At 38.1% G+C, this 13,502-nt stretch overlaps 1 protein-coding gene across 1 annotated transcript in view; it reads left to right on the forward strand.

Annotated features, from left to right (window-relative positions):
• Positions 1 to 5,610: 5,610 nt before the first annotated feature.
• EFNA2 (ephrin A2) overlaps positions 5,611 to 13,502 on the forward strand; it is a 254,013-nt gene continuing 246,121 nt past the window's right edge. The window contains exon 1 of the mRNA XM_088460321.1: positions 5,611 to 6,245. Within this exon, the coding sequence (XP_088316447.1) occupies positions 6,127 to 6,245 (119 nt within the window). The 5' untranslated portion in view covers positions 5,611 to 6,126. The remainder of the gene's footprint in view (positions 6,246 to 13,502) is intronic.

Consider the following 13,502-nt stretch of genomic DNA (forward strand, 5'->3'; position numbering starts at 1 on the left):
ATGGCCTTGGTTCTTTTTTTTATTTTATATTTGTAATATCGTTGGTATTATTAATGTTTGTTATTAGCCATATACATTTTTATTCTATTCACTTCCATAAAGTATTATGTCGAAAACAGTTGTTATTTGGAAACATAAATTCCAATGTTTATAATGGGACAATGAGAGGCTAATACTGTAAACTAACCCTTCTGATCAATAAACAATCCAAAAGTATATGTTTTACAGTGTGCATTTTTTGTATCCTTGGAATTATTTTTTCATTATTATTATTATTATTATTATTATTATTATTATTATTATTATTATTTCAGAAGTAGTAGTAGTAGTAGTAGTAGTAGTAGTAGTAGTAGTAGTAGTAGTAGTAGCAGCAGTACTAATAGAAGTTAAAGTAGTATAAATAGTAGAATTATAATTTTTTTTCATTATTATCCTTTTTTGTGATCTACATAATCTCAGTAGCATCATACATAGGGGTAAACATACAACAATGAACAAAGATTGAAAATGGTACAGATAATATAACATTACATATATACATAATTATATAATTGCAGAGCTCAGATTACCTAGTTACATAGTGAATTTAGAGAGGAGAGGGCCCCGCTTGGGAAAGCTCACAATTTATTTGTGCTATGGGTGTACACAAAGAGGATGAGGGGAACAGAGTTTAGGAGTGCATCACCTGCCTCACCACCTCTCCACAACACCAAACTCCTCCCATTACAGTTTTGGGGCACAGGAGCGCCCTACATGAAATAAAATCATAATGTCTCTTAACCTCAGTGGTTTAGAGTAGTTTGACTCGCTTGATTGAAGGGGGTCTCTGTGCCTCTGTTGTGCAGCTTCAATGCACAGAGCTCCTTCAGGCTTCCTTTTGGGTGCACACTGCGGCAGTTTGTGTTGTCACGAGAAGGAGAAGGAATTACACAATAGCACACACTGCACCGTGGCTGGATAAGTTTTCCTGGTTGGCATGGTCCCATTCTATTTATAAAAAATGTATCGGCATATCCAGTGTAATAAACTTATGTTGGGGTTCTTGTTCCAGTGTCACAATAGGTGGCGTTGTTTCATAGAATACTGCGTCCTTGGATTTTATAAGCTTTCTGTTTGTAATGTCTCATTCCCGTGACTGTCTGTGACATTTAAAACTGACTTGCTTCTTTATTATTCTTTTTTTGCACGCCACTTGAGTATTTCAATCTGCATTCAGAGTGTCACGACTCTAGGAAAGTTGGCCTCCTATGACTAATCAGACTCTGTGGGCTGAGACCGTGGTAGCAAGAACTGAGGAGGTTTCAGATAGCTTTTCCTCATAGGAGAAATACAACTCGAATCTTAGTAAATTTTGAAAGAATAAAAGGCTTTATTTGAACAAGAAGAGGGATGTTGGGAACGATGGGTAGAATCAGAACTAAGAGTCCAGAACAATAAGAGCATGAATCTGTGATGGATATGTAGCAACGTGGTAGGAGTGAGATTACTGGTATTAGTGTATAAACTCCAAAAGAAGCTGAGTTATCCTCAATAGATGGATGCAGGAATCACCGGGGTTCATCCAGTAAGATGAGATCGGGATCCTAGGTCAAAGGTATAGAGGTATACCCAGCTAGACTGTGACGTCTTTGGCTTGCGATGAATGTGGGTCTTGAGTACACAATGGTACGTCAAACTCCAGATGTAGTACACTGAGATGTGTCACAGAGATATGGACATAATGCACAGGAGTGTGTCTATAGGTGCTCTGGGTTTGTACAAGTGGCTTTGTGCCAGTGAACCAAAGGCCGGAGGTACGTAATGCCGCTTAGTGGGCCTTGCGTCGGAGCCTGGCGACCACATTCCTGACACAGGTTTTATGTCCCAAATGAAACACTTGCCTTTTGGGTTTAGTGTCCTTTGTGAGTAAGCAAAACTCTCAGCATTCATTTCAACTGGTATGCCTTCTTGAAACTGCAGCAGATTACACCTCCTCCTATCCCTGTCAAGAGTACCCTATTTCAGCCTGCACCTGCACCATTTTTGGAACAATGTGGTTCAATACTCCTCTGTGTGTGGTTTTACCTCCCTGTAATCTAACTCACTATGAGTACGTAGTCCGATCCACTGTCTGTACCTGCGATGCAGTCTACTGGTTTCCTACACGACTCTGCATCTGAGTCTGCTCCATCAACTCTGCAGCATTGTGCTGTGTCCAGCTTCCAGTCTGCACCACATAGTGTAAGCCTGAGTTCAAGCACTGGTCCCAGTCTGGTTCAAGCCTCCGGGTCCACTATGGCTAAGCTGCTGTTGTGTCTGCTCTGATTTTGGTTCAAGCCTCCGCTTGTAACGGAATGGGCCTTCCAGGTGTCACTGATCTCTCTGAAGTCACCAGGCATTAACCACATGAGTCTCACCCTTGAGTAGACCTCTGATTCAACCACTACTATTGCAGCATCACCATTTCAACCTCCTCCTCGTTCACCTGGACTCCTACATATGTCAATTACTGAGATATGGACAACATTTTGTCAATATACTCATTCATGTCTTTGCATGCACTTTGGTACCATATAGGGTATGCATCAGGTTTATCCTCCTCATCAGACCTTTATCTTCATACGCTGCCTGCAGGGCTATCCATGTTATGTGCTGACGCTTTCCGGTGAATTATGGAATACATGTACTGTTCAACCGATAGGCCAGTGGTTCCCATGGTTATTACATCATCAACATTTGTATTGTCACTTGGATTTTTTGTGATCTTCCACAACTTTTCTCGCTTTAGCTGCATCTCCATGTTGAATTTCCATGTGACCTAATTCTCTGACCCTCTCAGTTTTAATAAGCTCATGCTGGCCCCTGCACTGTGCATTTTTTGTCTTGATCCAAAAAAAGGACTTTACTGTATTCTTCACACTCATCGTACTTGGCCCATAACCTATTTGTATAACCTATTGGTAGCGCCGGTTTAGTTCCAATAGGTGTTAGCAGAATGTGAAATGCAGGTTAGGCCACACAGATGTCATTAACAGCGTTAATGCAGGTATTGGCTGTGGAAGCAGTAATAGGTCACTACAAAGGAACTAAGTACTGCACGTCCATGCTATATAACAGCACTCTACACAGTGGTGCAAACTAGGTTTATGCATGCTTACTAGCACAGCAGTGACATCATTCTGCCGGCGCATCACTGTACACAGGAGGAGACAGCGCAGTGGCGCACTCCTCTAACATTAGTGTCCAAAGCTGCTACTTAGCTTGACAATTATTAATGAATAGAGCAATGATTTTCAATGTTTTTCAACTCCCGGCACACCGAACACGATTTTAAAATTGCCAAGGCATACCATCAGTCCTCCACTGAAAAAAAAAACCACACATTGTCCCTCATGGAAAAAAAACAAACATAGGTCCCGACAAGAAAAAAACAAACAAACATAGGTCCCCACAGGAAAAAAACCCCACAAACATAGGTCCCCACGGGGAAAAAAACACATACACACATTGGCCCCCACAGGAAAAAATCAAAGACATTGGACCCCACAGAAAAAAATCAAAGACATTGGCCCTCACAGAAAAATCAAAGACATTTGCCCCCGTAGAAAAAAAATCAAAGACATTGTCCCCCACAGGGAAAAAAAATCAGACATTGCCTCAAACAGTAAAAAAAAGTAAGACATTGGCCCCACAGAAAACAAAAAATAAAACTCAATTATTGCCCCAGTCCCCCACAAAGTACTTACCTGACCTGATGGTCGCATAGATAGGAGCGCCCAGTTGTCCCTCTACCTCAGTCACAGGTGACAAACCGGCACTCAGCAGTCAGTGGTGTGTAGCTACTAGTGTGCCCGCGGCACAGCAGTTGAAAAACGCTGGAATAGAGCCCTATGACGTAAATGAATTGATTTAGTGAAAGGACTGTTTTTATTTTCTTGTGGCACAGTGTGAGTGTGAACATTTTTATTACATTGCTCAGAGTATCCTAGTGAGGTGTTTCTCAACCACAAAGCAACATGAAGGCACAAAACAGGTCTCCTTAAGATTATAGGATGTGACTGGAGGCCTATTCAAAATTCCAGTCCCTTTCTGAAGTGAAAATGCATTGAAACAACTCCACATAGCAAGGAATGGGCCAAAAAATGTGCCCTCTCCCTACTTTACTGTGGTTCATTAATCACACCAAACATTAGGAAACCTTGTTTTTGTATCCAACTCAACCATTTTGACTGCAAAAATGTTTCTGCTCCACTGCAAACCAAACACCACCATGCTGCTGTGTAAAACTGCTTTGGTGGAAATCTAGACCCACTTCCACAGAGAAGCCCGACAGAACCAAAGTTGATTTTTCACCCTGCATCGGATGTTTTGTATATTACCTTCAATGTCATCAGGGCAAATTTTGCTGTTTTGGTTGATGAGAGAAACATTTTTACACCCCACTGATTATCTATCATGACCTGGCTATTGATGTTCCTATAAAGTCTGCTTATCTCTGGACAAATAGTGCTGACAAGTAATAAAATGTGCACAAATAGAGCTGTCAGTATTTTGGTATAATTCATAATAACACTTAACTTAACATCTATACAGGTGCTCCTACAAGTCACACGCAATGCACTGCTGCTGAGCTGAGAACACTACACAGTCCCACATCACACCAGCACTAGCCATGAATATAATACATAGTTACTATATTGTAAAGGTCTGCTTTCAATAAATAAATCAGTATAGCAGATACTAGAAATTGCATATAGTATGATTCAAATTGTACCAGTTGTTAAAAGGAGAGATCTTTTACTGTCCTTGAAAATCATCATTTTGAACTATGTTTTATATGTGACCATATTAACAAAATGCAATATCTATGCAACTCTATACTGTTAATGATAAATACAAGTAATAAAATAACAATTATGGCATTGATAGATTAGACCCTAAACCAGAGAGTACTATACAGAAACCTTCAACATCTTGGCAGATCTGAGTTTACCTACATCCATTTCACTACTCAGGTGCAGTGAGAAAATAATATAAATAAAAAAGGCTATTTTTTCCCATAACATGCTTACTGGACCAGGCCAAGGTGAACCCATCCTATAGTCCATGTTTGGAAAAGTGGTGTTAAGTTTATTTCTGTCTGCTAACAAGATTTGTTCAAGAATGTTACTTCTATTATTATTTTTACTTTTTTCTTTTATTATGAGACTGCATTTTGTAGCTATCCCTGCAAGACCAAAAGCCTTTCTGTATTTATTTTATTTATTTATCTTCCTTCCTATGTTATGTTCAGTTAGTCATTACATCACACTACCATTATACTGTATGGAAAAAAAATATATAATTTTTTATTGTAAAATGTACTTTGTGCTTAGTGACATTATAGAAATTAAAAAAAAATGAATTTACTCCTGACAGGGTGAACCATTCGAGTGTTGGACAGAGTGGACGCCGCCAGTAGATGGCGCATGGATTCTAACAAGATACACCATTCAGATTTCGGCAGAGAGCTGGAACTAGGGAGTGATGCAGCAATGAGCGTAAGGGAGGAGTGAGGAGGGCTGGCCGGAGTGATAGCAGTGAGAGGGAGGAGGGAGGGAGGTGTGTGGATGGAGTGAGGAGAGGGGGATTTGGCAGTAGTGGGGCTTTGTATCCGTTGCAGTCATAATTACCTATATCAGTCTATTTCGTAGTTTGGACTCAGCCTTCTTCTTCATACCTGTTGTTTGCAGTCTGTCTCTGCCTCAGGATCTGTTTCCTCCCTGGCCCTCAGGATGTCCTGACTGGTCCCTTACCCCGGGCTCAGGAGTTGTCACCTCCTGGGCTCTGGACCATGAAAGCGGAGAGAGAGACTGAGCTGAGCCGGAGCCTGCTCCTTGCACCTGGGCTAAGAGAGAGCCAACGTTGTCCTGCAAGGGAGAGAGCCAGATCCGCTACTGGGGCACAAGTCAGACCCCGCATGGCATGGAGCTGAGAGCTGTTCTGGAAGTGGCCAGAGAGAAAGAGAGAAAGTGACAGCCACAAAGTGACAGCTTCCTATAGCACTGCTGCCGAGCTCTTCCTAATTGAACACTTACCCAGGATAGTGTCCGGACATGGGACCACGGTGTCCGCTGTAAGTGGAACAACAAAATTAGGACCCCGAGTATGGGGCCCCTGGTCCCATTGCTCCTGGGGGCCCTGATTTGGGTCTGTGTCTGGACAGATGACCCCAGCAAAGTAATATCAGATCGTTATGCAGTCTACTGGAACAAGAGTAACCCCAGGTAAGGGCCTGCAATGTTTGAAAATGGGAAAAAATAAAAATATGCCCTCTAACTGAGAAGGTGGGTTATAGTGTACATGCAGAAAGTTTCTGGTAAGTCAGCGGCCACAGCAGCATGCTGCCTATGAGGGACGTGGTGAGAGCTGCTGGGTAGCAGAGGCCAGTGTGTGTATGGTGTGGGGTATGGGAAGATAAGCCAGAACTATACAGTTGCATGGTAAGTACTTAGCCATACATGGGGCACTTTGTACTGTCAGGAACTCTCATGCACCTTTGAGGCATTGTTTTTTAAAGTACTGTAACTATCTTCTATAAATATTTTAAAGTGAGGTGTCTTAATATATAATATGAGGGTGTGAACTCAGGCAGAGACCAATTACAAAGTGTATCAACAGTCAATTCTACTGTACAGTATATTGTCATTTTCAATTAATCAATCTGCAGGTAGTCATGTAACTGATAGAGAATCAATGGGCAAACTGATATACAGTATATACTTCATGGCTGTTGGAAATTGTGCTTATAAACTATTTACACTTCAACTTATCTCAAGTATGCTATGTTCATCAAACTACATTTTATTTATTTTATGTTATCTGCTTCAGCACTGTGTCTAAATACCAGCTCTGTTGGTTTTCTGTATGTGACATGCTGTATTGCACTTGGGCAGAGTATTTGCTTTCCTGAGCAGCTCCAGATGCTGCAAGCAGAAACTCCAGGGACCTGACGCTCCTCCTAATGCACTGGATCAGTATGGGCTACAAGTGGATCTGATGATCAGAAATGGGCTCACCAATAAACTATCCATTCAGCTCTTTGGTTTAAGTGACTTGAGCACAAACAAAGACATTTTACAAAACAAGTAAACTGAAAGTGATTTATCTCAGCAGTTATTCTGCCTGCTCTTTAATAATGTTCTGTTGTAACACAAAGACCTTTTTTAATACATGGTGGTCTGTGTTTGAAGCATCGCTGGCATGCTAGTGCAGATTTTCTACTATTGGTTAGCATGCATAGTGCGTATTATGTTGCATTGGTTGGCAAGCATAGTGCGTATTATGTTGTATTGGTTGGCAAGCATTGTGAGTATTATGTTAAATTGGTTGGCATGCTTAGTGCATCTTATGTAGTATTGGTTGGCATGCACAGTGCATACTATGTAATATTGGTTTGCATGCTCACTGCATATTATGTAGTATTGGTTGACATGCTCACTGAATATTTAGTATTGGCATGTTTAGTCCATCTTATGTAGTATTGGTTGGCATGTACAGTGCATACTATGTAATATTGGTTGGCATGTTCACTGCATATTATGTAGTATTGGTTGGCATGCTCACTACATATTTAGTATTGGCATGCTTAGTGCATCTTATACAGTAGTAGTTGGCATGTTTACACTTTACACCATCTTATGTAGTATTGGTTGGCATGCTTAGTGCATATTATGTAGTATTGGTTGGCATGCACAGTGCATATCATGTAGTATTGGTTGGCATGCTTAGTGCATCTTACGTAGTATTGGTTGGCATGCACAGTGCTTATCATGTAGTATTGGTTGGCATGCACAGTGCATCTTATGTAGTATTGGTTGGCATGTACAGTGCATATTATGTAGTAGGTTGGCATGCTTAGTGCAACTTATGTAGTAAAGGTTGGCATGCACAGTGAATACTATGTAGTGGTTGGCATACACAGTGCATATTATGTAGTATTGGTTGGCGTACACAGTGCAAATTATGTAGTATTGGTTAGCATGCACAGTGCATATTATGTAGTATTGGTTGGCATGTACAGTGCATATCATGTAGTATTGGTTGGCATGCTTATTGCATCTTATGTAGTATTGGTTGGCATGTACAGTGCTTATTATGTAGTGGCTGGCATACACAGTGCACATTATGTAGTATTGGTTGGCATACACAGTGCATATTATGTATTATTGGTTGGCATGCACAGTGCATATTATGTAATATTGGTTTGCATGCTCACTGCATATTAAGTAGTATTGTTTGGCATGCACAGTGCATATTTAGTATTGGCATGCTTAGTGCATCTTATACAGTAGTGTTTAGCATGTTTTGTACATCTTGTGTAGTATTGGTTGGCAAACACAGTGCATCTTATGTCGTATTGGTTGGCATGCACAGTGCATATTATGTAATATTGATTTACATGCTCACTGCTTATTATGTAGTATTGGTTGGCATGCTTAGTACCTCTTATGTAGTATTGGTTGGCATGCTCAGTGCATATTTTCTAGTAATTGGTTGGCATGCTTAGTACATCTTATGTAGTATTGGTTGACATGCACAGTGCATACTATGTAATATTAATTGGCATGCTCACTGCATATTATGTAGTATTGTTTGTCATGCTTAGTGCATCTTATGTAGTATAGGATGACATGCACAGTGCATATTATGAAATATTGGTTGGCGTATGTCTTATATATTATGTGTACTTGGAAGGCATGCTTGGGGCATATTATATTTGACTGGTTGGCTTCTTGCACAATATACTGTATATTACAGTATTGCTTGGCATGTCTAATGTATTTGTATTGAATTGTACAAGTTTCCAATAAATCTGTTTAATGTTCAAACTGTCATTTCCATCATGTTTGCTTCATATTGTATATAGTTACATTGTTATTGTGGGCTCATGTCATACTAGAATTAGGCATGCTTAATTTGTGTGGTGTACTATAGTTACTGTATTATCAGTGTAAGTAGTGTGAAGAAGTACTCATGGTCAGTGTGTATGTATATTCCTTGCTACAAGGGACAGCGTGAGTGTATAGTGTAAATTGTAAATCAGTTATTTTATGACAAAAAAAAACAAACAAAAAAAACATTTTTTTCAAGTGTAACAATAAGTAAGACAGAAGCTGTCATGGTGGTCTTACTAAGTACAATGGGCTAAAATACAGTCGTCATAAACTTGTACCAGCCAATAGAAAGGCATCATAAAAAACTGTTTGAATTATGAAATAAATAGAACTATATGTATAATGATGTGCTTTAGTGTAAGTGTATGTACTGTATCTGGTAGATATGAGTGTCACAACCACACATTGGTAATAGTAGATATATTGTGCATGAAAAATGTAACATGGTTTCAATGTGCATGTCTGTAGGGCAGCTTAGTTTGGCATATGTGTACTTCATTGCTTTGTCGTTTTCTTTTATTTTGCAAGATGGCTTAATTACTATAATGTGTAGAATTTGATGGCATTAATTATATACATTGTTTATTACTTGTTGGCATGCTTGGTGTATTGTTGCAGTTAAGGTTGGCATCTGTAATATCAGTATGGGTTGGGTTGGATTGAATTGTGTTGATGTAGTAATGGCAAGTTTGCATATTGAAATCTAAATTGTCATTTTTAGTAGGTGCTTTTACAGTGTAATTGTCTTGTGCAAAAAAAGAGTTTGCATGACATTTGTATGTATAGCGGAGTCAGGTTAGCATGTTCTGCATAGTGCTCGTATGGAAAGTCTGTGCATAATAAAATACTGATTGGCATTCTGATTACTATATACTGCACTTTTGGTTAGCATGATATGTATATGTTTAGTGGAGTACATTTTTACATGATTATTGCATGAGTAATTTAGCACACATCAGTGTGACACATGTATGTACAGTAGTAGGCATGACACAATCAGTGCATGGTTACTATATTATAGGATGGCATTCTCAGGACATTTACTGTATGGCTAAGTACTATCTGACATAAACATTAGTAGAGTGCAATATGAGTTGCTATGTGCATACTACAGAACAATTCTGAATGATCAGTGAATGTACAGTATGGTGCTGTATGGTCTGGCATGATTAGAGGTGAGTTTGAGCATTGTACACACACTATGTACAAGTTGGCATGATCACTGTATGTGTGTCATGGTTTGGAGTGATAACTGCATGCACATTGTAGTACAAATTGGTATATTAGCTAATTGTGTGGTAAGTGTATTAATTTGTGTACAAGTGGAAGGTTGGCATAATCAGAGTATTAACAATGGGCCGAATGTTTGCAGTGTTAAGTTAATCCACCATGCGGTACACATTTGTCTAATAATGTAGTATACACTGCACAGTATGTGTTAGTGTGACTAGTTTGTATATACAGACCAGTGCACATTTATTGTTATTTTATATGTACACACATATTTATTGTTATTTTTATATGTACACATGTTGGTATATTTGGTGTATGTACAGTGTACACAATTGGTTGTTGCATTTACAATGTAATAGTACATATTAGTATAATCAGTAACCTGAAGTGTTCATTTTACGGTACACCAGTTTTTGGTATAATAGTTGTAGGTATGATTTAGCTCTGTCTGACATTGTATGAATAATGCAATAGCAGTTAGCATGTATTTTGTATGTATAATAGATGGCTGGCAACGTGCTTAATTTTTGTGTATGTATGTATGACACAACATGGCATGGTCATTGTATGGTCACTGTATGTGAATTATGTACTTTAGATGACACAACTAGTGTCTATCTATTTTATACTACAACATTTCTAGATCTTGAAGTGTGGCTAATTGTCGCTGCCATGCACTAAGAAGTGGCATGATTATTGTGCATGAATTTGTTGTATACATTTAAGTGCCTTACATGCCAGGTTAGAAAATAATGGCAACTAGTGACCAGAACAAGTTGGCTTTTTGCTGATTCAAGCTGTGATTAAAGTATGTACTATTCAGTGATGTGCAGTCAGGTGATGCAGAGCCTTTCCTGTCATACTTAGGTATACTCCCCAGTTTTTACTATAAAAATTATAAGAAAAATGTAAAGGAAATATTATAAATATTGTCTTTGTATTATTCTAATCATTTTTATAGTCAAAACTTGAAAGCAAAAAGTGTATGGCAGGTGAGGCACTGCCTCCCCTGTCTACCTTTTGCGCACATCCCTGATCAAAACACACCAAATTTCCAGCACTATATACTGCTGCACCTTGGTATAATGCCCACATGAACCCTCGGGTTTATATATCTGTCTTTGAATCTGGCTCTGGCCAATGCCTCCCCAGCCATTAACCTCACCGCACGTCACCGGTACAATTGAAAACATAATATGCATGTAATATCTTAGAATGCCTATAATATGTTGTTTAGAATATGTTATCAGGACCATTTTTGTGTATTTCGTGGACAAGGCTGATTTTTTTCAGCATCAGTCGTTCTTAGTAACTTGGCATGTTCATTTACATCCTCACTTGTGTGTATTGTGTAGAACTGATTGCCTAGCTTACTGTATGTTGTGTAATATGTTGAAATGCTTGATATGTTTACTGTGGCCTCTACCATATAACTGTTATCAATTTAAAGTTTTATATTGATGAGATTACATGAGAAAATATAAAAAAGATATGGTCCAAAGTAAGAGCTGTAATTTATTCTTCATCCCAATAATGAGAACTTTAAAGAAAATAAAGTGCTACTAAGAATGTCTGCTTGCTGACGGTGCCCAATTTTCAGCCAGCACAAGGTGAGTAATCCATTATGGCATTATTTGGAGGGGTGCGATGATTCTATGGGCAGAGATAATGTTATTATTTTTCTAGCATGCAATTAGAACATGAGTAAAATTCTTTCTTTTAAATCAGTAGAAGGAAGAGCACAATGTCATCTAATCACCAATCTATCAAACTATTCTATAAAAATAGAGGCAGGATGAATGATTCCTGAGTAAGTACATACAGACCAAAAATTAAAATGCAGCTGTCATTTCTGAAAATCTCTGAACTGCAGAGACTCTTATTTTCAAAAGCTATGTCAAACTCTACCTGTGTACCTTCAACTAATTGTGCAGTAAACGCTAACATCCAAAGGCTTTATTCAACAACACCAGAAGCTATTCAAATTTCAAATTAGTAGACAAGCTTCATTGTTTTCTGGAAATCCAGCACCTTAAATGCTCAAATCCATAGACAGTAAATATTAACTCATTATTTTGATAAAATTGCTTTTTTTGTAAGCAAAATTCTTTGGCCACCAGTGCATTTTCTTTTTACTTTACTAGTCTATTTCTATACAACGTCATTTATGTCTTGTAACAGATAAGTAGATTTGCGCTTTATGTAGGTGTATAAAAATATATAAATATATTCATAAAATCTATACAACGTCATTTATGTCTTGTAACAGATAAGTAGATTTGCGCTTCATGTAGGTGTATAAAAATATATAAATATATTCATAAAATCTATACAACGTAATTTATGTCTTGTAACAGATAAGTAGATTTGCGCTTCATGTAGGTGTATAAAAATATATAAATATATTCATAAAATCTATACAACGTAATTTATGTCTTGTAACAGATAAGTAGATTTGCACTTCATGTAGGTGTATAAAAATATATAAATATATTTATAAAATCGTTAAAATTCATTGTTATACACTCAACTTTTTTGGCCTAACATAGGCCATATTGCATATACTGTACCTTTGCTACATAAACACTTCCAGCTGTTGTAAAACTACAGTAGAGAGATTAACTTTCCAAAATGTATTCTCGATATATAAGTCTCTGGGCATGTTCTATAAATCTCTGAATGAATTATATAAAATACATAAATCGCTCAGGTCGGAATAATATGATGTTCCAGTTGAGAGACTGTGGTCTCTGCCTTTTTGTCCACGCAGTCCCCTTCCACTCTTGATTACTCTACATATGGATTTTATTACATGCATTACTCCACATTTTTCAGTTCCTTTTCCCCAGTTTTGGGTTTCTGCCTGCAATTCTGTTTCTGGCCTAAGATATTTCTTTTGTTCGGTTAAATGATCAACATATGGTAAAATTCTTAAAGGACCCCTAGTCTGGTGCGGATCGACATTTTTTTAATTTTTTTTTTTTGCTCAGCGTTTCCAGACCCGACCGGCTTCTTTCCATGCGCCTGAGTTATTAAATGAAAGAGAACAGTCTGAGAGGATTAAGCACCTCACATAATTTAACACACTGATAGCGATCTGTAAAAATAGCACTGCTTACTTACTCAGAGTGTTCTGCACAAGTTTTCAGGAAAAAATCCAATAAATCAGACAAAAAAGGAACATTTCATCCTAAACTGTTATTTTTTTCTACAGCCCTTCATTACAACTCAGATTTTCATGGGGAAATTCTGAAAAAAAAAAAAATCCTGCACCACTGTGATTTGTAATTGCTAGAAGACGTAGATTGCTTTGTGTAATAGTTGATTACATTTGTAATTTCTAAGTGTATCATT

Source organism: Taudactylus pleione, unplaced genomic scaffold, assembly GCF_031769625.1.
Source record: "Taudactylus pleione unplaced genomic scaffold, aTauple2 ptg000044l, whole genome shotgun sequence".
NCBI lineage: Eukaryota > Metazoa > Chordata > Amphibia > Anura > Myobatrachidae > Taudactylus > Taudactylus pleione.